At 41.6% G+C, this 27,663-nt stretch overlaps 1 protein-coding gene across 2 annotated transcripts in view; it reads left to right on the top strand.

Moving 5' to 3' along the window:
• The first annotated feature begins 524 nt into the window (after nt 1-524).
• Nucleotides 525-27,663, top strand: part of amn (amnion associated transmembrane protein) — a 53,547-nt gene continuing 26,408 nt past the window's right edge. For both annotated transcript variants that reach the window (XM_043698472.2, XM_087989479.1), the window contains exons 1-8: nt 525-543; nt 758-875; nt 3,880-3,998; nt 4,089-4,133; nt 15,186-15,273; nt 20,874-21,106; nt 21,570-21,707; nt 25,580-25,688. In XM_043698472.2, coding sequence (XP_043554407.2) covers nt 812-875; nt 3,880-3,998; nt 4,089-4,133; nt 15,186-15,273; nt 20,874-21,106; nt 21,570-21,707; nt 25,580-25,688 — 796 coding nt within the window. In that variant the 5' untranslated portion in view covers nt 525-543; nt 758-811. The remainder of the gene's footprint in view (nt 544-757; nt 876-3,879; nt 3,999-4,088; nt 4,134-15,185; nt 15,274-20,873; nt 21,107-21,569; nt 21,708-25,579; nt 25,689-27,663) is intronic.

Genomic DNA, 27,663 nt, shown 5'->3' on the forward strand with positions numbered 1-27,663 from the left:
CAGATTAATTTTAATATGCTTGTGTGCAGAGTGTTGAATATTAAAACAGCAGGCATGGGTATACAATGTGAGATTTCCATTAGAAAACATGAAGAATGAATTGCGATCTAATTGTTGATCAATCATTGGAAATATTGAATCAATGTGTGACAATATTATAGCGTGGCAAATAAACTACAAAAACATGGTTAGAGGACATTTGAAAAAAATCATAGCACATCACTTTAAAACTGATAAAATTGCATTTGCCATTTCTTATAGAATGTCTGGGAAATTTATTAAAGTTAATTATCAAATGATTAAGGAAGTTAGCTGGAGAGGTGAAATAAAGCAAAATATTTGTGGTAGAGATAGTTAAGGGTTGGGACCCTATTAGTGCTCAATGAAGAAAGCGTGAAAGGTAAAGTTGACATATTTTTACAGGAAGTATCAGAAGAGGTATGTCAAATGACAGCATGTCTCACGTGACTTTTTCCTATACTCATCCATAGAATGCTGGCAAGGTTATGGTCCATGTTAAAGGTTTTGGAACTGCAGTATAATGTAAGTTTGTAATTTCTTGGTTCAGTAGTCGAACAGCTGCAGAAAGAACTGATGGAAGATCACAGGCCTGAAACGTTAACAATGTTTTTCTCTTGCTGTTTGATATGCTGAATATTTCCAGCACTTTTTGTTTTATTTTATCATTTCAAGCACTGCACTTCATTACAATCTAACTACTGTATTGTAATTCACTTCACATGACATTTTCACACAGATTGTTCAAAGTTTACGATACAGTACAAACAAAGATTGCGTAACCACTGAGAAAATGGTTCCTCCTGGATTAAGCAACATGAAAGCAGTATACTTCATCTCCTTTGGCTTTCTTTTCCGTAAGTACTGTCTCCCATAGAGTAACATTAGTATTTGTCTGACTGAAGGAAATAGCTAAATTGAAGATCAGGATGAATAGGAAGCAAACAGACAGTTTTATTTTGTCATTATAAAATGACCTTAGTCCGGAAAGGTGGGGTTGCTCAGGTGTATAAGATGGAGATTTCCTCAGAAAAGACGGTTGGTGTCTTTTCCATTAGGGTACTGAAACAATGACCATGTAATGACAATACCAACAGTCCTAAATTTACATTTGCTGTAACAATGGGGAGAATTGACAGTTTGGGTATATGTGGATTAATTGTTGTGGAAAAATAAACAACAGGAGTTTATTATTATTTTACGATCTGTGCAACCTTTGAGTTCCAGAATGAGCCGGAACAAACAGTAGATCAAAGCATGTTCCCAGTATCACAGGCATAATTCTACTCCGCAGCAGTTACTCGTGATTAATGTCACTTTTAGATTTAGATTCCCTACAGTGTGGGAACAGGCCCTTTGGCTCAATAAGTCCACACCGGCCCCCCGAAGAGCAACCCACACCCCTCTGACTAATGCACCTAACACTACGGGCAATTTAGCATGGACAATTCACCTGACCTGCACATTTTTGGACTGTGGGTGGAAACCGGAGCACCAGGAGGAAACCCACACAGACACAGGGAGAATGTGCAAACTTCCCACTGGAATTGAACCTGGAACCTTGGTGCTGTGAGGCAGCAGTGCTAACCACTGAGCCACTGTGCCATCCCATTTGAAAGAATAAACTTAAAATGAATCTGGATGACTATAAATTATCGACCTACATCATAAATTGATCAAATCATAGAAATGATTATTAGAAATCAATCTAAGTTGCACAAAAATAACCTCCAAAATGACAGCCAATTTAATTTCAGATGGAGTAGTTGTGACCCAGCCAAAACATTTGACTTTTTAACATCCGTTATTGCATACAGTTCTGGTCACCACACTAGGAATTGGATGCTTTGAAGAGAGTACAGAAAAGATTTGCCAGGATGCTGCCTGGTATGGGGGATTTTAGCTATGGAGAAAGGTTGGATAGGCTGAGTTTGTTTTCACTGAAACACAGCAGGTTGAGGGGCGACCTGAAAAAAGTTTATAAGATTGTGAATGGCATGGATAGAGTGGCAAGTATGAAGCTTTTTCGTAGGGTGGAGGGGTCAATTACTAGGGGACACAGGTTCACGGTATGGGCTGGCGGTGGGATTTAAAAGAGATGTATAAGGCAGATTTTTCACACAAAGGGCGGTGAGTGCCTGGAGCACGCTGCCAGAGGAGGTGGTGGAAGCAGACACAATAGCAGCATTCAAGAAGCACCTGACAAATACATGAATAGGAAAGGAATAAAGGGATACAGATCCTGTAGTGAAGACAGTTTCAGTATGGAAGGGCAAAATGTGTCAGCGCAGGCTTGGAGGGCTGACACATTTTGCCCTTCCTGTTCCTGTGCTGTATTGTTCTTAGTTCTTTGTTATTTTATCCTGAGTAGAAGTTGGTAAACATTATGTGCCTCTCGGTGTACCTTAGAGATTTGTATTGGGTTTCAAAAATGTATCACTTTTGTCAGTGACTTGGCCAACAAGATAAAGAGCCATGTATTATTCATTTTTACAAATGACACAAAGATCAGCAATACTGTAAGCAGCATAGATGGGAAACTCCAAACACAAAATATTAATACTTAAATGAATGGATAAAATGTGGGTCATGGATTTCAATATCAGCATGTATGAGGTAATCCATTTTGGACCTAGAAAAGATAGATCTGAATAATTTCTAAATGCTGTTAAGCTAGAAATCATAAAGATTGAAAGAGCCATGGACACAAATCATTAAAATATTGTAGATAGGTACTCAAAAAGGATGATCAAATGTACCTTTTATGTTTGGGGCCTCTGTTCATGACACCTTGGAAAAGATAAGTTACCCTTCCTCCAAGGACAGCATAAATTTACCAGAATGACATCTGGACTCCAAAGGTTAAATTGCCAGGAGTGATTTTATTTCCTGCAGTTTAACTCAGAGATGAGAGTTCTATCATTAATCAAAGGCTAACCCCTAACTATCTGAAACAGCAGAAAACATTCGTACCATATAAGAGATAAGCTGAATGAAGTGTGCCTGTACGTGATACTGGGACTGCCGTCATTTGTGAACTATAAGGTATCCCAGAACTATTCAAAGTATTTGAAGGCCTTTTGCTCATTGACTGTGTATTCGCTGTCTGAAAGAATATTCCATTTAGATTAGATTCCAGTGTGGCTCTATTCCTGACGAAGGGCTTTTGCCCGAAACATTAATTTTCCTGTTCCTCGGATGCTGCCTGAACTGCTGTGCTTTTCCAGCACCACTCTAATCCGGATTCCAGTGTGGAAACAGGCCATTTGGCTCAACAAGTCCACACCGACCTTCTGAAGAGAGACCCCCCTCCCCTACATTTATCCCTGACTAATGCACGTAACACCATGGGCAATTTAGCATGGCCAATTTATGTGACTGCACATCTTAGGATTGTGGGAGGAAACCAGAGCACCTGGAGGAAACCCACACAGACAAGTGGAGGATGTGTAAACTCCACACAGGCAGTCGCCCAAGGCGGGAGTCAAACCTGGGACCCTGGTGCTGTGAGGCAGCAGTGCTAACCACTGAGTCACCATGCCACCCTGTTTAGTTCTTGACTTGCCATTCTCCCAAAGCATCCAACTTATAACAAAAATAACTTCTTTGATTTGTAATCTCACATGGATTCTGTTTCCAACACCATTCCTGTACATTTCTTTTCTGTACAAGGGCAAACTGAGCCAGATTCTCTCCATTTTAGCTATGTGATGTTTGAAAATTCCACGACCCAAACAAAGTATAAACTGCTTCAAACTCCTGTTCTGACTTTATCTGTTGGGTAAATTTGATTATCTATTTCTCTAGTCATTTTCATTTCTACAGGTTTATTTTAATTATCTCATAATACTTTTGTTAAAGATCTTTCAGGAGCCTTGTACAAACAATGGGTTCCTGACACCAACTTTAACAATATTACAAACTGGGACAAGGGGAGAATTCCTTGTAAGAATGACAGAGTCTTATTTCCTCAAGATAAGGTAAAACAGAATTGTCCTGCACCTCTCCATTTATTTTCTGTTCACAGCATTACAAGAAGTTTACTTTTTAATCCTTTCGTTACCTTTCAGAGTTTAAGCATTTTCGTGCAATCACCACTTGAATTGATGGAAATGGTAAGAATAACATTATGTTTTTCTTAAGGAAGGGGCATTGGTTAAAAAAAATGTTAGATTCAAGACTGCTGTTAGGTTGGCAAACAAGTAAGCTTTAAAATGCTGTGTAGTTTGAAGTGTTGAAATTATTATAGTTAATGAGTTCTCTGTTTTCGGTTTAAAAACGTACAACTTCAATGTCTCCACCAAATTTTCACTAAATTAATGCAGATGTTTGGGAAAATCCCTGATGAAATTCCCAGCATTGATTATCCTTAAAAGAATTATTTTCCTACTTTTTGTCTAGGTGTGTGAGCATGTTGGTGGTGACTAACATGCTGCCCCCTCCTGGTGAGAAAACTTGCGGCACCTTCTGTCTGTCAGCTTGTTGATAGTATGCAAGCAAATGTCTTGCCCTATCAGTAATCGCAACATTGGTGATCTGGGTTACCATAGCTGCTAGCCAATTCAGCACTTTCTGAATCCTAACATTCATTGGTCAAAGCCTAATTCAGATGTAACATGGCAAGAGGTTTTTATTAATCTTCTTGTCTGGGTGGCAGAAAGAGATAAACCAAGGGGGATCAGAGGCAAAGAACCCAAAGTGGCTTTCAGAGGTCACCTCTCATTACAGCCATACTTCTGATTGACTCCAGACTGGGGAATTGGAGATGCCTTGCCAGTTGGGAAACTAGCTACCTTTTCTTCCCTGCCAGCGAGGCAAGTGATCAGTGAGGTGGCAAATTAATGCCCTTAAGTGGGTAGAGAATGACATCCATGGACCTTCTCACCCAGCACTTAATCACCGAGAAGGGGCGAGAGGGGATTGATGTTCTTCTCCAAGGCCAAGTTTTCATTCTAGTAAAGAGGAATTCTGCTCATTGATCTTAGACAGTCAACCAAACCCAAAAGCAAATTGATAGCTTTCCAAAAGTATGTTTGGTATGAGGAACAAAGTTGAGGGTGTTTTTTAAATTAAAATCCCTAATAACTAAGCCATTTCCTCCCCTATTTCTTTCACCATGTGTCAAATTTATAGCAGGGAATGGAACACTTCCACAATCTAGTGCTTACAAATGCACATTTGCATGGTGCATTTCATTTGGTAAAACATCTCAAGCTGCTGAACAAGAGCAACAACAACAAAAAACATTCTTGAACTAAAACACAGGACAGACGATGTGACGAGCTCTCCTGATCAGATATATGAAACTTCCCACACGCTACCCTCAAAAACAGTTTGACTGAGGCATTGTAATTTCACAAACAAGCTACCCTTAGGCCCTGTTAGCAATATTGTCTAGTAACTGTCAAATTCTGAGTGAGCTGTGGGCCCACACCCATTGTTAACACATCTGAGTCTGTCCAAGATACAATGATAAAACTTGAGATTCTTACTATTTACTGGAGGTGTGATTAATATTGTGTGGGTATAAAAATGTATCTAAAGTACATCTAATCCATTGGGACAACTAAAATTCCTACTTGTGCCTACTGCTTTATAATGCAATACTATACCTTCCTTAACCAAGCATGTCACAGCTTCATCAAGAATAGATCAAGTTTCACCCATATTCTGTTTTGATGAGGCCTTTACTGAGGTTTCAAAAACATGGCATGGAAATACATGACGAAAACTTTGGCACATTGCCCTAGATTCAATCACAGTTGAACTGAAGGAGAGAATGACACATTTATCAGGCTGCTAAAACTGCATGACATTGTGTTGAATTTGAATTCAACTGAACCTAACCACACCCTCTGAAATGAAACTTGACATGAGTAGACCTCTTTTCAATGGCTCTGTTTGAATTACAGGACAAGCTTAGTCCAATGTCTACATTGCAACATGGCTTCATGAGATGACTCAATATAACAGCTGGAGGCAGGAACTGAATGCAAGCAAGGTTAAAATTAGAGCTAGTAAGCATCTATGATTAACAACCAGAAACTTATCAGGAGACAATCTTAAATTTATCCAATGTGAATGTTTATGTTTCTCAAAATGAAAGTGATCGGATGTTGAGAAAAGCGAACATTTTCAGACTTAACCCTCAGGAACGTTTCGGGCTCAGACAATATCCGGAGCAAAATTCATTTACTTTCCTAATATGAATTGTTTCTTATTGATTTCCTTGAGCCAGTTCCCTAATTTGTTTTGGAACAAGCTCAATTATAGAATCATAGAGATGTAAAGCATAGAAACAGAACCTTTGGTCCTTACTTGTCCATGCTGACCAGATATCCTAAATAAATCTAGTCCCACTTGCCAGCATTGACCCATATCCCTCTAAACCCTTCCTTTTCATGTACCCATCCAGATCCCTTTTAAATGTTGTAATTGTACTAGCCTCCACCATTTCCTCTGGCAGCTCATTCTATACAATCTGCATGAAAATGTTGTTGCTTAGGTCCCTTTTAAGTCTTTCCCTTCTCCTCTTAAATCCATGCCCCGTAGTTTAGACTTCCCTACCCTGGGAAAAGACCTTGGCTGTTCACTCTATCCATGCCCCTCATGATTTTCTAAACTTCTATAAGGTAATTCCTCAGCCTCCAACGCTCCAGAGAAAATAGCCTCAGCCTATTCAACCTCTGCCTATAGCTCAAACCCTCCAACCTTGGCAACATTCTCATAAATCTTCCCTGAACCCTTTCAAATTTCATAACATCCTTCTTATAGCTGTGAGATCAGAATTGAACATTGTATTCCAGAAGTGGCCTAACCAATGCCATATACAGCCTCAACATGACCTCCCAACTCATATACTCAATACACTGATCAATAAAAGCAAGCATACCAAACACTTCTTCACTATCCTGTCTACCTGTGACTCCACTTTTAAGGAACTATGAACCTGCACTCCAAGATCTCTTTGTTTGGGAACACTCCCCAGGACCTTACCATTAAGTGTATAACTCCTGCCCTGATTTGCCTTTCCAAAATGCAGCAGGTCACATTTATCTAAATTAAACTCCATCTGCCACTCCTTGGCCCATCAGCCCATTGGATCAAGGTCCCATTGCTCTCTGAGGTATCCTCCTGGGTGCATTTGCAAATTTACTAACCATACCTCATTTATTCACATCCAAACCATTGGTACAAATGATAAACAACAGTGGACCCAGCACTGAACCTTTTGGCACTGAACACTGGTCACAGGCCTCCAGTCCAAAAAGGTCTCTGTTTCCTACCTTCAAGCCAGTTGCATATCCAAATGGCTAGTTCTCCCGGTATTCTATATAATTAGCTGACTCACTGCTGTTCTTATACTCAAATCCTACAATTTGGCTTTTAAATGTCCCCAGCTCCCTTGCTTGCTGTACTATTAAGCAACAGCCATATTGCTCCTCACTTTCCTGCTGAAATATTGGGTCCATTATTTTGCACTATTGATCACTGAGGCCATTACTCACTCCATTGAACTCCTGGTTCAACTTTAAATGACTCATAACTAATTCCTTGACTCTGGACTTGCCATTGCACAAATACCAGAAGTGTACCCTTTGATGCTTCTCAAATAGTTCCTACTTTTACTTACATTGCACAATTACCTTTGAGCCTGGACATTATTGTGAAAGGTGCTGCAGTCAGACTCCATCCAATCTGCAAGTCAACTTCATCCCATTACAGAATCTCAGCTTTTTACTTTTGAGCTGAAAATGTGTTGCTGGAAAAGCGCAGCAGGTCAGGCAGCATCCAGGGAACAGGAGAATCGACGTTTCGGGCATAAGCCCTTCTTCAGGAATGAGGAAAGTTTGTCCAGCAGGCTAAGATAAAAGGTAGGGAGGAGGGACTTTGGGGCGGGGCGTCGGAAATGCGATAGGTGGAAAGAGGTCAAGGTGAGGGTGATAGGTCAGACTGGGGTGGGGGCGGAGAGGTCAGGAAGAAGATTGCAGGTTAGGAAGGCGGTGCTGAGTTCGATGGATTTGACTGAGACAAGGTGGGGGGAGGGGAAATGAGGAAACTGGTGAAGTCCGAGTTCATCCCTCGTGGTTGGAGGGATGCTAGGCGGAAGATGAGGCGCTCTTCCTCCAACCGTCGTGTTGTTGTGGTCTGGCGATGGAGGAGTCCAAAGACCTGCATATCCTTGGTGGAGTGGGAGGGGGAGTTGAAGTGTTGAGCCACAGGGTGGTTGGGTCGGTTGGTCCGGGTGTCCCAGAGGTGTTCTCTGAAACGCTCCGCAAGTAGGCGGCCTGTCTCCCCAATATAGAGGAGGCCACATCGGGTGCAGAGGATGCAATAGATGATGTGTGTGGAGGTGCAGGTGAATCTGTGGCGGATATGGAAGTTTCCTTTGGGGCCTTGGAGGGAGGTGAGGGGGGAGGTGTGGGCGCAGGTCTTGCACCTCCTGCGGTTGCAGGGGAAGGTGCCGGGAGTGGAGGTTGGGTTGGTGGGGGTGTGTGGATCTGACGAGGGAGTCACAGAGGGAGTGGTCTTTACGGAATGCTGATAGGGGAGGGGAGGGAAATATATCCTTGGTGGTGGGGTCCGTTTGGAGGTGGCGGAAATGACGGCGGATGATGCACTGTACATGGAGATTGGTGGGGTGGTAGGTGAGGACCAGTGGGGTTCTGTCCTGGTGGCAGTTGGAGGGGTGGGGCTCAAGGGCAGAGGAGCGGGAAGTGGAAGAGATGCGGTGGAGGTCATCGTCGACCACGTCGGGGGGGAAATTGCAGTCCTTGAAGAAGGAGGCCATCTGGGTTGTACGTTTTTGGAACTGGTCCTCCTGGGAGCAGATGCGGCGGAGAGGAAGGAATTGGGAGAATGGGATGGCGTTTTTACAGGGGGCAGGGTGGGAGGAGGTGTAGTCCAGGTAGCTGTGGGAGTCGGTCGGTTTGTAGTAGATGTCCGTGTTGATTCGGTCGCCTGAGATAGAAATAGAAAGGTCGAGGAAGGGGAGGGAGGAATCTGAGACTGTCCAGGTAAATTTGAGGTCAGGGTGGAAGGTGTTGGTGAAGTGGATGAACTGTTCAACCTCCTATGGGAGCATGAGGTCTTTGGGGCCTTGGAGGGAGGTAAGGGGGGAGGTGTGGGCGCGAGTCTAGCACCTCCTGCGGTTGCAGGGGAAGGTGCCGGGAGTGGAGGTTGGGTTGGTGGGGGGTGTGGATCTGACGAGGGAATCACGGAGGGAGTGGTCCGTGCACACCTGCACCTCCAAACACATCATCTATTGCATCCTCTGCACCCGATGTGGCCTCCTCTATATTGGGGAGACAGGCCGCCTACTTGCGGAGCGTTTCAGAGAACACCTCTGGGACACCCGGACCAACCAACCCAACCACCCTGTGGCTCAACACTTCAACTCCCCCTCCCACTCCACCAAGGATATGCAGGTCTTTGGACTCCTCCATCGCCAGACCACAACAACACGACGGTTGGAGGAAGAGCGCCTCATCTTCTGCCTAGGAACCCTCCAACCACAAAGGATGAACTCGGATTTCACCAGTTTCCTCATTTCCCCTCCCCACACCTTGTCTCAGTCAAATCCATCGAACTCAGCACCGCCTTCCTAACCTGCAATCTTCTTCCTGACCTCTCCGCCCCCACCCCAGTCTGACCTATCACCCTCACCTTGACCTCTTTCCACCTATCGCATTTCCGACGCCCCTCCCCCAAGTCCCTCCTCCCTACCTTTTATCTTAGCCTGCTGGACAAACTTTCCTCATTCCTGAAGAAGGGCTTATGCCCGAAACGTCAATTCTCCTGTTCCCTGGATGCTGCCTGACCTGCTGCGCTTTTCCAGCAACACATTTTCAGCTCTGATCTCCAGCATCTGCAGACCTCACTTTCTCCTCAAAGATTTTTACTTTTGACCCTCATATACTGTCTGCCCACTGCCCTTGGTTTATAATTAAAATGGAGAGGAATAGAGAGCAGTTATTTTGGGATTCAAAGGAGTTATATAATGCAGTTCCTCAGGGGTCAGCCCTAGAAACAATGCTTGTCTGGATATATATTCATAGCCTAGATGTAAATGCACAGGGAACAATTGCAAAATTTGCAGACTCAAGATGCAAGTATGATGACTGTGATGAGGATAGTGATAAAGTTCAAGCTGGTTGACTGGGCAACCATGAAATTCAATGCAGAGAAGTGTAAGATGATGCATTTTGGTAACAAGGATGAGGAGAAAAAAATAAAAAAAAGACAATTCTGAAAGGGATGCTGGAACAAAAACTTTAGGGTTCACATGCATAAAGATCATTTATTATAAGAGGACTTTGGATATAACAGTAAGAATACAATGCTTCAGTTATAGAAGGCATTGGTGAGATCACACAAGTTAGAAATAGGTTTTATTTTTCATGTGTACTTAGGCAGAGGGATAGAGGAGTATAGGGAAACATTTACAACGTCTCCATTCACAGCACCACCTTAGATACAAGGTACCTAGAGGCAAAATCTGAGGTAAGGAGTAGAAAAGTAAGTTAAAAGTTCAACATTACAGTTCTTGTCAGTATGAAGTAGTAAGTAAGGAATAAAGTTAAAAGGTCCAAATTACATTCCTTCTTTAACCATGGGCCTGCAGTTGCTCCACACTGGCTAGCCCCACAAGTGTCTCTCCCCTGCGCTGGGTTTGATCTCTTGAGCCCGCACCTTCAAACTGCCATCTCACCACCAGCCACCATCCAGATTCACCAGCCACCTCACCCTAGTTGCCAGATTTCTGCCCGGGTACATCAACTGCCTCGTGGCCAACTGACAAAGTCTCCGCTCTGGACCTCCAGCTGCTGCCCTTGCCATGTCTGCCTCCGTGACCGAGCTCTCTGCAGATTGTAGGACAAGCTCCAGCTCAGGAACCCTACTTCACCGCCATCTTGGAACTGCATAATCTTGAATATTATGCACAGTTTTGGTTGTCTTTTTTAAGGAAGGATGTAAACACATTGAAGGTGGTTAAAGCACCTTTACTAGATTGATATCTGCAATGAACAAAATATCTTTTAGGAAAGGTGGGACAGACTGGGCTTGTGCCACTGGAGTTTAGAAGAACAAGGGTGGACTTGATTGGACTGTGTAAGATCCTAAATGGTCTTGACACTAGGGGACACTATTTTAAGATTAAGGGTTACTGTTTCATGACAGAGATGAGAAGATTGTTTTTCTTGGAGGGTTGTGCAACTTTGGAACTTTGCCTCAGAAGGCGGTGGAGGTGAAGTCATTAAATATTGTTAAGACAGTGACAGATTGTTTCTTATTAAACAAATTGTGGATCTCAGGGGTAAATGAGAATTTGAGAAATAAACAGATCAGCCATGGTTTAATTGAATAGTGCAGCAAGTTCAAGGGGCTGAATAGTCCACTCCTATTCTTACTTTGTATGGTCATAAGTTGTTGAGAATGACAGGATGGCTCAAGAAAGTAGTTAAAGAAGCATCTTGGTGTTTGTAAACACAGGTATGAAGTACAAAAGTTATAATTAAACTTGATGAAATACTGGTTCATCCACAATTGGAATATTGTGTCTAATTCTGAGCACCACATTATTAGAGAGGATTTTAGAGAGGGTGCAGAAAATATTTATGAAAATGGTTTCAGGATTTATATGTATAAGTAAAGGGGGTAGGGATGTCCTCCTTTAAGAAGAGAAAAAAATGGCAAGATTTGAATGAATTGTTCAGAATCATGTAGTGTCCAAACAGAGAAACTGTTGCCATTGGTGGAAGGGCAGCACTTTCAGAACCTTTTTTTATGAAAACCAGCAGTAGTATGAGGAATACTTACATTTGGTGACAATTAGGATTTTAAATGCAACATCTGATAGTGTGATAGAGGCAGATACAAGTAGGAGGGATCTTCATCAGTGTCAGTAGCAGTGGTTAGAGTGGCAAGGTGACTCAGTGGCTAGCACTGCTGCCTTACAGTGCCAGGAACCCGGGTTCGATTCCAGCCTCAGGGGACTGTGTGTGTGGAGTTTGCACGTTCTCTGTGTGGGTTTTCTGTGTGTGCTCCAGTTTCCACTGTCCAAAGATGTGCAGATTAGATGAATTGACCATGCTAAATTGCCCATTGTGTTAAAGGATGTGTAGGTTAGGTGCATTAGTCAGGGGTAAATGTAGGGTAGGAGAAATGGGTCTGGGTGGGTTACTCTTCGCAAGGTCGTTTGGGCTGAATGGCTTGTTTCCACACTGTCAGGATTCTATGATTCTAATGTCTCTTATCAACTCGATGAGATCTTGAACAATCTCACTTGCCTTCCTCCAGTTTGCGCACATTGTTATTTCATTGTGTCCATGGTGCCAGTGTGAATTGCTGATTTGGTGCTTCCAGCATGCGGCCTCCCACTTGACTCTGTATATCTGTCCTCCACCACAGTTCCTGCTCCAGCAGTCTGACTTAAATTCTATTCATAATTCTTAGGAGTGGATATCAGAATAATGCTGTTGTATAAGGAAATAGTTCTGAAAAAGTTAATGTTCAAGTTGCATTAGCTCCACCCAATGTGATGATTTCATTTGCAGTCTTTGGATAGAGACAAGTAGTTTGACATAAACCTTTGTGGGGAGCAGACATATTCTCTACAGTTCTTACCAGTATTCCTTCTGAGTTTCTGTTCTTGGTTGCATGGATCTCCAAAGTCTGTGCACAGTAGTGTCCTCTGGAACTGGGGATCAATGCCATATTGGTGTCAACACAGAGGTCATCATGCACTGACCCTCAGAAAGGCTCCATGCATGTGCAGCAACACAATGTAGAGGGAGCGCTGGTTCTTTGTAACTATGTCTCACAGTAACATAAATTGTACTTTTTGCTTTCATGCAACCTTGGTAACTAAAACAAGTGTCTCTTCTGTTTAGCCTAGCCGGAGGTCCATCCTCTGCCACTGATCATTAAACAGATCTGAGACAGTGTAGACAAAGGAGGATATGTTGCTTTGAACAACTTTTACACTGTGCTATATACCAGCAGAGGTGCTAGATACCACTAAGTGACAGCAGTAGCAAACAGTGCACACATCATTAATGTTTCCCCCAGTTGGGTGTGTATAAATAGAAAGTTACCATTTCAAACTAATTTATGACTAGGGAGAATTTTTTTCTTCACTGAAAAGGTTGTGAATCTCTTATCCTTCAACTTTGAGAGCTATGATTACTCAGTAATTGAGCATTTTCAAGACAAACATTGAAAGAAGATTGGATATTCAGGGAATCAAGGGACACCGGGAGAGTGTAAAATGCAGTTGTTGAGGTGGAGAGTCAGCCATGGCTGTACTGTTGGTGGAGCAAGCTTGACATTCTACACAGTCTACTCTTGTCCCTATTTCTTATGTGGAACTCAACATTTCTTCTCTACTCTAATTTCATTGCCCCTCGATCCTGCTTTAATTGCAATCTCCAGTTAACTCTGCTATTCCGATTTATGAACAAAAGTCTCTGGGTGGGGCATGAATCTATGACTTTTATCTCTCTTGAGAGTACCAGCACTGTTAATAGCTGAGACTGCTTATTTACCATCTAGATATAGATGAGCTCAAAACTCATCTAATTAAGCATCAGGAAACCAACATTGTTTTCAGTACCACTGAAAAATGCCATCTCTCATTACCAATTCCAATCCTTTTCCCAGTAACCGCCCTTGGGCTGAATCAACCAGTCTTCTATGATCTCCTACTCTACTCCATCACAAATATCATCAACTTTCACCATTGTAAAGTTAGCCTTAATTGCATCTGTCTCAGTCCATCTCCTCTTGAAGCCCTGACCCACACCTTCATCTTCGAAGGGAAAGTGAGGACTGCAGATGCTGGAGATCAGAGCTGAAAATGTGTTGCTGGAAAAGTGCAGTAAGTCAGGCAGCATTCAAGGAGCAGGAGAATCGACATTTCCTGAAGAAGTGCTTATGCCCGAAACGTCAATTCTCCTGCTCCTTGGATGCTGCCTGACCTGTTGCGCTTTTCCAGTAACACATTTTCAGCCCACACCTTCATCTCCAAACTGAAGTCTTCCGGTGCTTTCTTGGCATCCCTCAAATCTTCAGCTTTCAACTCAACTGAACCTGTTGCCTGCATCCTATCCTCAGTCCCATTCACCCATTGTCACTGTTCTTGCTCACCTATCTGGCTTCTACCTCCTAACACTCAAAATTAAATTGTTCTTCATGTGTGTAAACACACTTCCTTGCCTCTCCCCTTCCTATGACTGTACCTCATCCAACATGACAACTCTTCTGAAATTCTACATTCTTCAAACTCTGACTTTGCATGACACCCACTCCCACTTTATTCATTTCACCATTGGCAGACCTGCTTCAATCATCTAGATTCAACACTCTGGAATTCTCTCCCAAAACCACTCTGTTACTTTACTCCTCTCCCTTCTTTTACCACAGTATATCTGATTTAAAAAGTATATCTATTTGACCAAGTTTTAGTTACCCCTGCCAATATTTGGCTATGATTCATTTTTTTGTCCAAATATTGCTTCTCTGAAGTGTCATAGGTTGTTTTACTGCATTTAACCTGCAACTTAATGTTGTTGGCTCAGAGACAGCCACTTGTGCAGAATTACAAGCAGTATCATGTATTCATGCCCATTAGGAACTGAGTTGAGTTTGTCAAATTCTTTTCAGGTAGGATTTTTACAGCTAATAGAAAGAAGAAAATCTACTTCTCATAGTGTACATAGTCCAAGAAAACATTGGATATAACGAGTGCACGTTATGGACAGTTTAATGCTAAGCTGCACAATGTTACTGAGAGACCTTGATTTGACTCGTACTGAATTGAAAATGTTATTCTAGAGCAACAATAATACATTTCCAAAGCTGTGATAAACTGGAGGATCCTTTATCCTGTAGTAAATCTCTGCTGATGCTGATAGACTGTGAAATAAGTATTCACAATTTTCTAAAAGGCATGGAAATCTCACATTAACAATAATTAATAATCACTGAAAACTGCAGGGAAAAATAATGTACATCACACAATGTAATATGTTGAAATATTACCTCAGACCATGCTCTACAACAGTGAGTCCTGCAATATTGTTCAGTATTTAGAAAGCTGATAAGTTTGAACTGTCATCCATTTAAATTGAAAAGAATCTACCTTTTTTTATACTTGATCTGTTTAGTACTTACCTCTTGATGGAGAGTTCATCCTCGGTCATGAAGCTGGATTGGCTGCCAGTGATGGTCAGAGTGTACTGGGATGTGAAAGAGGTACGCTATCATATCACTTCCATGTTTTATTTTAAAGAAGCAAATTCCCTAAAGCCTTTTAAAGTCAATGTCCATCATAACCTTGTTCCTAATACAGAAACATTTCCATGCTCTAACGTCAATTATACAGAGTCATAGATAGAGTCATAGAGATGTACAGCATGGAAACAGACCCTTCGGTCCAACCCGTCCATGCTGACCAGATATCCCAACCCAATCTAGTCCCACCTGCCAGCACCCGGCCCATATCCCTCCAAACCCTTCCTATTCATATACCCATCCAAATGCCTCTTAAATGTTGCAATTGTACCAGCCTCCACCATTTCCTCTGGCAGCTCATTCCATGCACGCACCACCCTCTGCATGAAAAAGTTGCCCCTTAGGTCTCTTTTATATCTTTCCCCTCTCACCCTAAATCTATGCCCTCGAGTTCTAGACTCCCTGACCCCAAGGAAAAGACTTTGTCTATTTACCCTATCCATGCCCCTCATAATTTTGTAAACCTCTATAAGGTCACCTCTCAGCCTCTAACGCTCCAGGGAAAACAGCCCCAGCCTGTTCAGCCTCTCCCTATAGCTCAGATCCTCCAACCCTGGCAATATCCTTGTAATTTTTTTCTCAACCCTTTCACGTTTCACAACATCTTTCCGAAAGGAAGGAGAGCAGAGTTGCACGCAATATTCCAACATTGGCCTAACCAATATCCTGTACAGCCACAATATGACCTTCCAACTACTGTACTCAATACTCTGACCAATAAAGGAAAGCATACCAAACACCTTCTTCCCTATCTTATCTACCTACGACTCCACTTTCAAGGAGCTATGAACCTGCACTCCAAGGTCTCTTTGTTCAGCAACATTCCCTGGGACCTTACCATTAAGTGTATAAGTCCTGCAAAGATTTGCTTTTCCAAAATGCAGCACCTCGCATTTATCTGAATTAAACTCCATCTGCCACTTCTTTGCCCATTGGCCCACCTGTTCAAGATCCTGTTGTAATCTGAGGTAACCCTCTTCTCTGTCCACTACGCCTCCAATATTGGTGTTATCTGCAAATTTACTAACTGTACCTCTTATGCTCGCATCCAAATCATTTATGTAAATGATAAAAAGTAGAGGACACAGCACCGATCCTTGTGGCATTCCACTGGTCACAGGCCTCCAGTCTGAAAAACAACCCTCCACCACCACCCTCTGTCTTCTACCTTTGAGCCAGTTCTGTATCCAAATGGCTAGTTCTCCCTGTATTCCATGAGACCCAATCTTGCTAATCAGTCTCCCATGGGGAACCTTGGCAAACACCTTTCTAAAATCCATATAAATCACATCTACTGCTCTGCCCTCATGAATCCTCTTTGTTACTTCTTCAAAAAACTCAATCAAGTTTGTGAGACATGATTTCCTACACACAAAACCATGTTGACTATCCCGATTCAGTCCTTGCCTTTCCAAATACATATACATCCTGTCCCTCAGGATTCCCTCCAACAACCTTCTCACCACCGATGTCAGGCTCACCGGTCTATAGTTCCCTGGCTTGTCCTTACCACCCTTCTTAAACAGTGGCACCACTTTAGCCAACCTCCAGTCTTCCAGCACCTCACCTGTGACTATCAATGACACAAATATCTCAGCAAGAGGCCCAGCAATCACTTCTCTAGCTTCCCACAGAGTTCTCGGGTACGCCTGATCAGATCCTGGGGATTTATCCACCTTTATGTGTTTCAAGACATCCAGCACTTCCTCTTCTGTAATCTGGACATTTTGCAAGGTGTCACCATCTATTTCCCTACAGTCTATATCTTCCATATCCTTTTCCACAGTAAATGCTGATGCAAAATACTCATTTAGTATCTCACCCATTTTCTGCGGCTCCGCACAAAGGCCGTCTTTTTGATCTTTGAGGAGCCCTATTCTCTCCCTAGTTACCCTTTTGTCCTTGATGTATTTATAAAAACTCTTTGGATTCTCCTTAATTCTATTTGCTAAAGCTATCTCATGTCCCCTTTTTGCCCTCCTGATTTCCCTTTTAAATATACGACTTCATTTATACTCTTCTAAGGATTCACTTGATCTATCCTGTCTATACCTGACATATGCTTCCTTTTTTTTCTTAACCAAACCCTCGATTTCTTTAGTCATCCAGCACTCCCTATATCTACCAGCCTTTCCTAACAGGAATATTCCTTCTCTGGATTCTCGTTATCTCATTTCTGAAGGCTTCCCATTTTCCAGCTGTCCTTTTACCTGCGAACAGCTGCCCCCAATCAGCTTTCAAATGTTCTTGCCTAATACCATCTCCAGTTTAGAACCTCAACTTTTACATCTGGTCTATCCTTTTCCATCATTATTTTAAATCTAATAGAATTATGGTCGCTGGCCTCAAAGTGCTCCCCCACTGACACCTCAGTCACCTGCCTTGCCTTATTTCCCAAGAGTAAGCCAAGTTTTACACCTTCTCTAGTAGGTACATTCACATACTGAATCAGAAAATTTTCTTGTACATACTTAACAAATTCCTCTCCATCTAAACCCTGAACACTATTGCAGTCCCAGTCGATGTTTGGAAACTTAAAATCCCTTACCATAACCACCCTATTTTTCTTACAGATAGCTGAGATCTCCTTACAAGTTTGTTTCTCAATTTCCCTCTGACTATTGGGGGGGGGTCTATAATACAATCCCAATAAGGTGATCATCCTTTTCTTATTTCTCAGTTCCACCCAAATAACTTCCCTGGATGTATTTCTGGGGATGTCCTCCCTCAGCACAGCTGTAATGCTATCCCTTATCAAAAATGCCACTCCCCTCCCTCTCTTGCCTCCCTTTCTATCCTTCCTATAGCATTTGTATCCTGGAACATTAAGCTGCCAGTCCTTCCCATCCCTGAACCATGTTTCTGTAATTGCTATGATATCCCAGTCCCTTGTTCCTAACTATGCCCTGAGTTCATCTGCCTTCCCTGTTAGGCCTTTTGCATTGAAATAAATGCAGTTTCATTTATTAGTCCTACCTTGTCCCTGCCTGCCCTGACTTTGACTTGCTTCTGTTTCTGTTCTCAGCTGTACCCATCTCAGATTGATCTCTTTCCTCACTATCTCCCTGGGTCCCACTGCAGCCCCCATACCCCCCACCCCCATCCCCACCTTACTAGTTTAAATCCTTCCTTCTTGTACAAGTCACTTCTACTCCAAAAGAGATTCCAATGATCCAAAAATGTGAATCCTTCCCTCATACACCAGTTCCTCAGCCATGCATTCATCTTCTCTATCCTCTTATTCCTGCCCTCACTAGCTCATAGCACTGGGAGTAATTCAGATATTAATACTCTTGAGGACCTTCTTTTTAAATTTCTGCCTAACTCTCTGTAATCTCCCTTCAGAACCTCAACCTTTTCCCTTCCTATGTCATTGGTTCCAATGTGGACAATGACCTCTTGCTGGCCCCTCTCCCCCGTGAGAACATTCTGCACCCTCTCTGAGACATCCTTGATCTTGGCACCATTCTGCTTTTTCGCTGCTGGCCACAGAAACGTCTGTCTGTACCTTGGACTACAGAATCCCCTAACACAATTGATCTCTTGGAACCCGATGTACACCTCGTTGCATTAGAGCCAGTCTCCATCCCAGAAACTTGACTGTTCGTGCTATGTTCCCCTGAGAATCCATCACCCCCTACATTTTCCAAAACAGCATACCTGTTTGAAATGGGTATATCCACAAAAGACTCCTGCACTAGCTGCCTACCTCTCTTACCCTTCCTGGAGTTAACCCATCTATGTGACTGTATCTGAGACTTTCCCCCCTTCCTATAACTGCCATCCATCACATTCTGTTGCTGCTGCAAATTCCTCATCGCTTCTAACTGTCTCTCCAACCAATCCATTTGATCTGATAAGATTCGCAGCCAGCAGCATTTATGGCAGATATAATCCGCAGTAATCCTTAAACTCTCTTTAAACTCTCACATCTGACAAGAAGTACATATCACTCTATTAAAGGCCATTTTTGCTCCTTCCCAATCTACAGACCCAGAAAATAACACCGTCTTATTCCTCTACAAACACTGCCCCAGGTTACATTAATAGTTATGGCTTATATTTTAAATTTAATCAAGAGGTATATCTCCAAAAACATATAATTAAGAAAGAACCTACTCAAACTCACTACTGCAGATTCTCTATAGGCCACACTTAAAATTAAATTAACTTATCTGATTCTGTGTTGTGAACTTCGCCCAACAGTTCCTCCAAGATTAGTTGTGAATTTCACTGTTTGATAATTTTCCCAGATGCACTCCGATGTCCAGTGATACACGAATTCAAACAGCAAAGGCAGTAACTGTGCAGGTTCTCTCTCTCTCTCTCTCTCCTGCAATGACCTCACCATGTGTTTCCTTCTTTAACATATTTTAATTCTAAAACTTTGCAAAAGCATAGCTAATTATGTACACTGGTAACCAATTTGCTATCAGCAGGAAGAATACAAAATGTCAGACAAAGTGTACTTTTAAGCTAAAGCTGTCAAAATTCTATCCATCTCACAAGCTAAAGATAACCAATATCTATCCCTGCTCTACAGATTTCTGGGAAACATAATTTTGGCTTTGATATTTTTATCTCTCCTGACTCCAGCGGTTGACCCGTGGATTCCTTTCGTGTTCCTAGTTCTGGATTACAATTTTCTGACAATTTACTTTCTGCTTCTTTTTTTATCAATGAATTCTTGCACTTGAGATGTAACCCCTGGCAATTTTTTTAAACCTGTAATTTGCACTCAACGCTTATTGGCTTTTTATGCATTAGGTGCTCTTAGTGTATGAAGCCTTTATTTTTTTTAATGTGGTTCAATCACCACACCTTAATCTCCACACCCTTCAAAGGGCAAAATAAGTCTTTGTTCTTGTAATCCTTCACAGTGTTTTTTTGCATGTTTTAGTAAATCAATCCAGTGGCAAACATATTTTCAAAGAACAATAAGAATGCACAATGGGTCTTGCTACACTGAAAAAAAGGGAAAGATAGGTAAAGTATTTGTCTTACTTTCACATGAAGCAAATACACCATCGTACATGCAGTCTATTCTTTCCGCATTTTCACAGGTTTGAAATCAAGATTGCAACTTGAAATTTTTTTCCAAACCTTCAAAATGTGCAACTTCTACCTTCCTTCAGGTTGCTCCTTTCTCGGTCTTAACGTAATCTCAAATTTATCTTCGGGAATGATTAAAATCTGTCACAAATCCTTCCAATGATAAGGGTCTCAAGCTAAATGCATTCTCAAATAAGTGTCACCCATCTATTAGGTGCATTGGCGCAAATTTTATGAAAATCACCATTGTGCACAACAATCGTCTCTCAAATAAGCTTTTACGCTTGAAAGATAGGGTCATCCAACACTGATGTTACCTCAGAAATTCCAGTTAAGGCAGACTGAAATGATTGTCTAGGATTTTATTTAATGACTGTTAGCCACTCGATAGCTCAGAATATTTAACATTCATACTAAGTTCCCAAGTGGGAAACACTCAATGGAACAATTAATTTTAAGACATTAACCCTGAAGTGCTAAGATGACGTGGTCCTTTTGTTCACCTGCAGGTGAGGATATCACTTTCAAAGACCCTAACCAGTATAAATGGTATAATCCCAAGTATTGGCAGGTTTTATCAATGAGTGACCTGGAAAATAAGAATTACCTGTTCACCTTGGATGAAGAAAGTGTTCCCTGCCAACATGATGATGTCATTTTTCGACCTGAAACATCTTTCCATGTGGACCTGGACAGTGATATACAAAATGTCAATGTTAAAACCATTTCTTTAATGAATAGGGTGAGTCTTCCACTTCTTCAAATGCTGTGTTTTGATCAGTCCTTTGATCCATACCATCCACATATTCAAAAGTGAAATAATGTTTGTGATTTGCAGAAAACTCTTTTGAGAAAAATAACAAATAACCTCAGGCTATTTTTCAAAAGGTCTAATGCATCCACCTGAACAGGCCTGTTTTATCAAGTCCTGTGAGACAGAACTGCCTTTAGTAGAACTGACAATAGGTCTTCGAGGTACATTTGACTCATGGCTGCCATTGAAAATGTAAATTTGTTTTCTATGACACTCCTTCCTGCCACTTGATGTTATCTTCATGTTCATTGGAGTTTCTGAAAACTGGTTTATGTGAATTCCTAGGCTGTCAGTATTTTGAATACATTAATCAATGCGAAATGTCATGTCCTTAACTATTGTCCGTTGCCCATTGCGATGATATGGTTAAATATTTCATTTTTCATCATAGACGTTTACAAGCAATGAAGTATTTGCTGAGTACATGTGGTCAAATACTGGAAAATTACAGTTCCAAGGAAATGGCTCGATCACTGTGACCAATGCCAAGTGTAAGGATAAATCTGGCTGTGATTGTGGTAACTTTGGTGTAAGCATCTAACTCAAACCAAATTACTGTGCTAATCTTAGATCTGTGAAGCATACATTTTCCAAATTCCATGAAGAAATAGTTATTTAGACCATGCTTTCTTAAAATTGAGAGAAGACAATAGGTGTGGTTCTTTTTAAGCTGTAAGCTCTTAACACTTAACTATGTTTGCAGTAGGGTAAAGAAAAAGGAATACAGCTGGCTTATTTGCATCTAAACCTTCAGTGAAATATTTATGACGTTTTGACTACAAACACGCACACCCATAACCGGAATGTTGTTCCCAATGAACCAGCATGTGGCATTACATGCCCTGGACAGCTGTTCAGCTTGCCTCACTTTCCACCATCTTGCCTCTGTGTCAAGATCCAGTCCATATTTCAACTATTATTCTAGGCTGATATTCTAGTCCAGTGCAGAGTCAGTGCCACAGTATTGAATGGGAGTCATATGAAACTTTACTCTGAAGTACCTGTTATGTTGGCTGTACAAGATATTGAGGCCCTGTTTGAAAAGGAGTAGCAAGTTCTCTAGTTCTTGACAAACATCCCTCACCACCCCATCAAAAGTAAGTTTGGTAACTTGTCCATGAGGCTTTGCTGTGTGCAGCAGTTACTTCATTTACCTTTACAACAATGACAATGGAACTTTGTCAGTAATTGGTTCTAGTGAACTTTGGGATATCTTGAGGGTAGGAGAAAGTGAGGACTGCAGATGCTGGAGATCAAAGCTGAAAAATGTGTTGCTGGAAAAGCGCAGCAGGTCAGGCAGCATCCAAAGAGCAGGGGGATCGACGTTTCGGGCATAAGCCCTTCTTCAGGGCTTATGCCTGAAATGTCAATTCCCCTGCTCCTTGGATATCTTGAGGGTATCATTGATAATGATTTTGGAACTGTGAATCTTTTCTTCCTTCAAATGTAACATTGCCTTTTACAGTAATAGCTGGCTGCAATTGATACCAAGCTGTATATGTACTGCTGTATTCCAATAGCAGAGAAATGTAGACTCTATTGGACCATGTGACTTCAGCGACAAATTAAAACACAAATTTATTAACAAGTGAAGGATGAGCAGCAGAATAAATTCCAATCATGTCAATTCTGTTATGAAATTGCACACGTAACTTCTGATTCCGATGGAACAAAAGGTGCACCTTTGTTCATTCTCTTAATAATAATCCTAAATCATAAATGTCATAGGTCCATTTGAAGTCTGTGTGACTTCGCCACCCATGTTCCAGTACTCTGGTCTGGCTTCATCACTCCCCTCCCCCCCGCCCACCCCGCATCCCTCCTATTTATCTCTCAGTCCATGGCTCACAAGCCTCATTCCTGATGAAGGGCATATACCCAAAAACGTCGATTCTCCTGCTCCTCGGATGCTGCCTGACCTGCTGTGCTTTTCCAGCACCACACTCTCGATTCTGAGAAGAACATGGCAAAGTTGTCACGTTTATCCTTCAAAATTTATAGCTTCTTGAATTGTCAATCAATAAACCAAAGTGACTTCATTTGTCACCTGTCTTCTGGGATCCAAAGGAACAATATATTAATAAACATGATGCAATAGAAAGATACCTTAGAGGTTAGTTGGTACAATATCCATACTACACTCTTAAAATATGCCACTATATTAAGGTCCACTAGTGAAATGGTAAATCTGTTCAGCTGTCTAACCTGTGGACCTGGTTCACCTCAGTATACAAATTTGAGCCATGCCTACAGAATGAAGATTCTGTCTCTCCCAGGGACTTGCAAATATTGTAACATCAATTTAAAGTGGCAACCAGTATTTCATATATAGAACAAAGCACAAAACAAAAATCAAGAATGCTGTGGATATGGAAGTCTGAAAACAAAGAGAAATACTGGAAAAACGCAGAAGGTAGACAGTATCTGTTTAGAGAGACAAATAGCATGGTTAAGCACTTAAGAAAGACTATAATGGCTGAATGTTTAGCTGTATTTCTTTATTTTTTAACTTAATACTAAAAAGGACTGTACTGCTTAACTTTCACCTTTTTTATGCTGTACTAAGAGAAATAAGGAACTAAGAAAAATTAAACATTACATTACATTTAATGTAATGTTTAACTTTTAACTTAGTTCCTTATTTCTTTCTACCTTGTTTTTAGGTTTTTGTACCTAGGTACTTGTACCTAAGCTGGTGCTGTATATAGTAACCTTGAACATTTTTCACTGTACTCCTATAGTTTTGTACTTGAGTATATATGACAACAAAGTCTAAATCTAATGAGTTGAATGTTCAATGTTTTAACAAAGGCTTCACAAGCTTTTTGAGGAAGTAACAAAGAGGATTAATGAAGGTAGAGTGGTAGACATGGTCTATACAAACTTCAGTAAGTCATTCGACAAGGTTCCCCATGGGAGACGGATTATCAAGGTTAGATCTCATGGAATACACTAGCCATTTGGATACAGAACAGGCTGAAAGGTAGAAGACAAAGAGTGGTAGTGGAGGGTTGTTTTTCAGGCTGGAGGTCTGTGACATGTGGTGTGCTACATGTGGTGCTGGGTCCAGTGCTTTTTGTCATTTACATAAACAATTTGGATGTGGGCTTAAGAGGAATAGTTAACAAGTTTGCAGATGACACCATAATGGGAGGTGTAGTGGACGGTGAAGAAGGTTGCCTCAGACCACAACAGGATTTTGATCAGATGGGCCAATAGGCTGAGGAGTGGTAGATGGAGTTTAACTTAAATAAATGCAAGGTGCTGCAGTTCCAAGACTTATACACTATGGTAAGGTCCTAGGGACTGTTGCTGAACAAAGAGACCTTGGAGTGCAGATTAATTGTTCCTTGAAAGTAGAGTCGCAGGTGGACAGGGTAATGAAAAAGACGTTTGGTATGGTTTCCTTTATTGGTCAGAGTATTGAGTACAGGAGTTGGGAGGTCATGTTATGGCTAATGTAGAGGACAGTAGTTAGGCTACTTTTGGAATATTGCGTGCAATTCTGGTCTCCTTCCTATTGGAAGGATGTTGTGAAACTTGAAAGCGTTCAGAAAAAATTTACAAGGATATTGCCAGGGTTGGAGAATTTGAGCTATAGGGAGAGGTTGAATAGGCTGGGGTTGTTTTCCCTGGAGTGTCAGAGGCTGAGGGAGTGACCTTATAGAGGTTTATAAAATCTTGAGGGGCATGGATAAGGTAAATAGACAAGGTTTTTCCCCAGCTTGGGGGAGTCCAGAACTAGAGGCCATTGGTTTAATAGTGAGAGGGGAAAGATATAGAAGAGACCTAAGGGGCAACTTTTTTATGCAGAGAATGGTGCGTGTATAGAATGAGCTGCCAGAGGAAGTGGTGGAGGCTGGTACAATTATAATATTTAAAAGGCATCTGGATGGGAATATGAATAGGAAGGGTTTGGAGGGATATGGACCCAGTGCTGGCAAATGGGACTAGATTAGGCTGGGATATCTGGTCGGCATGGACTAGTTGGGCTGAAGGGTCTGTTTCCATGCTGCGCATCTGAATGACTCTATGTGAAACACCGTCTGCTCTGTTTTTTCAAACAGCACCAATGTGGAACAGTCAGCCTTATCTCTATTAGAAAGGAATTACATTTCAAGAAGAATAAAGATGTTAGATTTAGCTAATGTAGTACAGAGAAAGCTGAGTAATATACACAGTGTACAGCAACAACTCACTTTGATAGCATAGATAATCAAACTTCCCACAATTAGTTTGAAATGGAGAAGAAAGATGTTGAGGGTGAAAGAAAGAATGGAACATGAAGACAGCTGTGAAGGACAGAACATCTCTCAGTGTTCCAGTGGGAATAAAAGTGATTCGCAGCCTATTGAATCATTAAATACACTGCATTTCCATAACTCATGTTCTACTTTGCAGAACCTCAGAAGAATTTGCTCTAATTTGCGAAAAGAAGCAGGAAGCCAATGTTCAGAGCTTATTTGCACAAATCCCTTGAAGCCTCAAGGTCACTGCTGTAACATATGTGGTGAGTGTTGCTAATGTTAATTTTTAAAAGTTCTATCTTGATCCATTTCAGTTATAAATGATCTCTAATAACCTATTTGGTTAATTTTCACATTTTTGTGAATTTGATGAGTTATTGTTATGGTGAAGGACATCAGTATTATGAGAATAAGATATTTCCATCATCCTTTCCTCTGCCAGGTACAAGCAGTTAAATGGAGAGTAAATCTCCCTCTCCTCTGTCCAATTACTGTACCAGCGGAACCTTTAGAAAAGCATCCTAATCTGAATTAAAATGATGACTTATTATTTCATACACCAGATCAAGGATGTCTCAGAGAGGGTGCAGAATGTTCTCATGGGGGAGAGGGGTCAGCAGGAGGTCATTGTACACATTGGAACCAATGATATTGGAAGGGAAAAGGTTGAGATTCTGAAGGAAGATTATAGAGAGTTAGGCAGAAATTTAAAAAGGAGGTCCTCAAGGGTAGTAATATCTGGATTACTGCCAGTGCTATGAGCTAGTGAGGGCAGGAATAGGAGGATAGAGCAGATGAATGCATGGCTGAGGAGCTGGTGTATGGGAGAAGGATTCACATTTTTGGATCATTGGAATCACTTTTGGGGTAGAAGTGACCAGTACAAGAAGGACAGATTGCACATAAATTGGAAGGGAACTAATATACTGGCAGGGAAATTTACTAGAACTGCTTGGGAGGATTTAAACTAAGAAGGTGGGGAAAGAGATAAATCTGAGACAGGTACAGCTGAGAACAGAAGTGAGTCAAACAGTCAGGGCAGGCAGGGACAAGGAAGGTCTAATAAATTAAACTGCATTTATTTCAATGCAAGGGGCCTAACAGGGAAGGCAGATGAACTCAAGGCATGGTTAGCATGGGACTGGTATATCATAGCAATTACGGAAACATGGCTCAGGGATGGGCAGGACTGGCAGCTTAATGTTCCAGGATACACATGCTACAGGAAGGATAGAAAGGGAGGCAAGAGAGGAAGGGGATTGGCATTTTTGATAAGGGATAGCATTACAGCTGTGCTGAGGGAGGATATCCCCAGAAATACATCCAGGGAAGTTATTTGGGTGGAACTGAGAACTAAGAAAGAAATGATCACCTTATTGGGATTGTATTATAGACCCCCTAATAGTCAGAGGGAAATTGAGAAATAAACCTGTAAGGAGATCTCAGCTATCTGTAAGAATAATAGGGTAGTTATGGTAGGGGATTTTAAGTTTCCAAACATCGACTGGGACTGCCATAGTGTTAAAGGTTTAGATGGAGAGGAATTTCTTAACTGTGTACAGGACAATTTCCTGATTCAGTATGTGGATGTACCTATGAGAGAAGGTGCAAAACTTGACCCACTCTTCGGAAATAAGGCAGGGCAGGTGACTGAGGTGTCAGTGGGGGAGAACTTTGGGGCCAGCGACCATAATTCTATTAGATTTAAAATAGTGATGGAAAAGGATAGACCAGATGTAAAAGTTGAGGTTCTAAACTGGAGAAAGGCCAATTTTGACGGTATTAGGCAATAACTTTCGAAAGCTGATTGGAGGCAGATGTTCGCAGGTAAAGGGACAGCTGGAAAATGGGAAGACTTCAGAAATAAGATAACGAGAATCCAGAGAAGGAATATTCCTGTCACTGTGAATTGGAAGGCTGTTAGGTATAGGGAATGCTGGATGACTAAAGAAATTGAGGGTTTGGTTAAGAAAAAGAAGGCAGCATATGTCAGGTATAGATAGGATAGATCGAGTGAATCCTTAGAAGAGTATAAAGAAAGTAGGAGTATACTTAAGAGGGAAATCAGGAGGGCGAAACGGGGACATGAGATAGCTTTAGCAAATAGAATTAAGGAGAATCCAAAGGGTTTTTACAGAAACATTAAGGACAAAAGGGTAACTAGAGAGAGAATAGGGCTCCTCAAAGATTAGCAAGGTCGCCTTTGTGTGGAGCCACAGAAAATGGGGGAGATACTAA

The sequence above is a fragment of the Chiloscyllium plagiosum genome, unplaced genomic scaffold, assembly GCF_037043375.1.
Source record: "Chiloscyllium plagiosum isolate Xiang-an unplaced genomic scaffold, Cpla_swu_hap1 HiC_scaffold_8, whole genome shotgun sequence".
NCBI classification, from domain to species: domain Eukaryota; kingdom Metazoa; phylum Chordata; class Chondrichthyes; order Orectolobiformes; family Hemiscylliidae; genus Chiloscyllium; species Chiloscyllium plagiosum.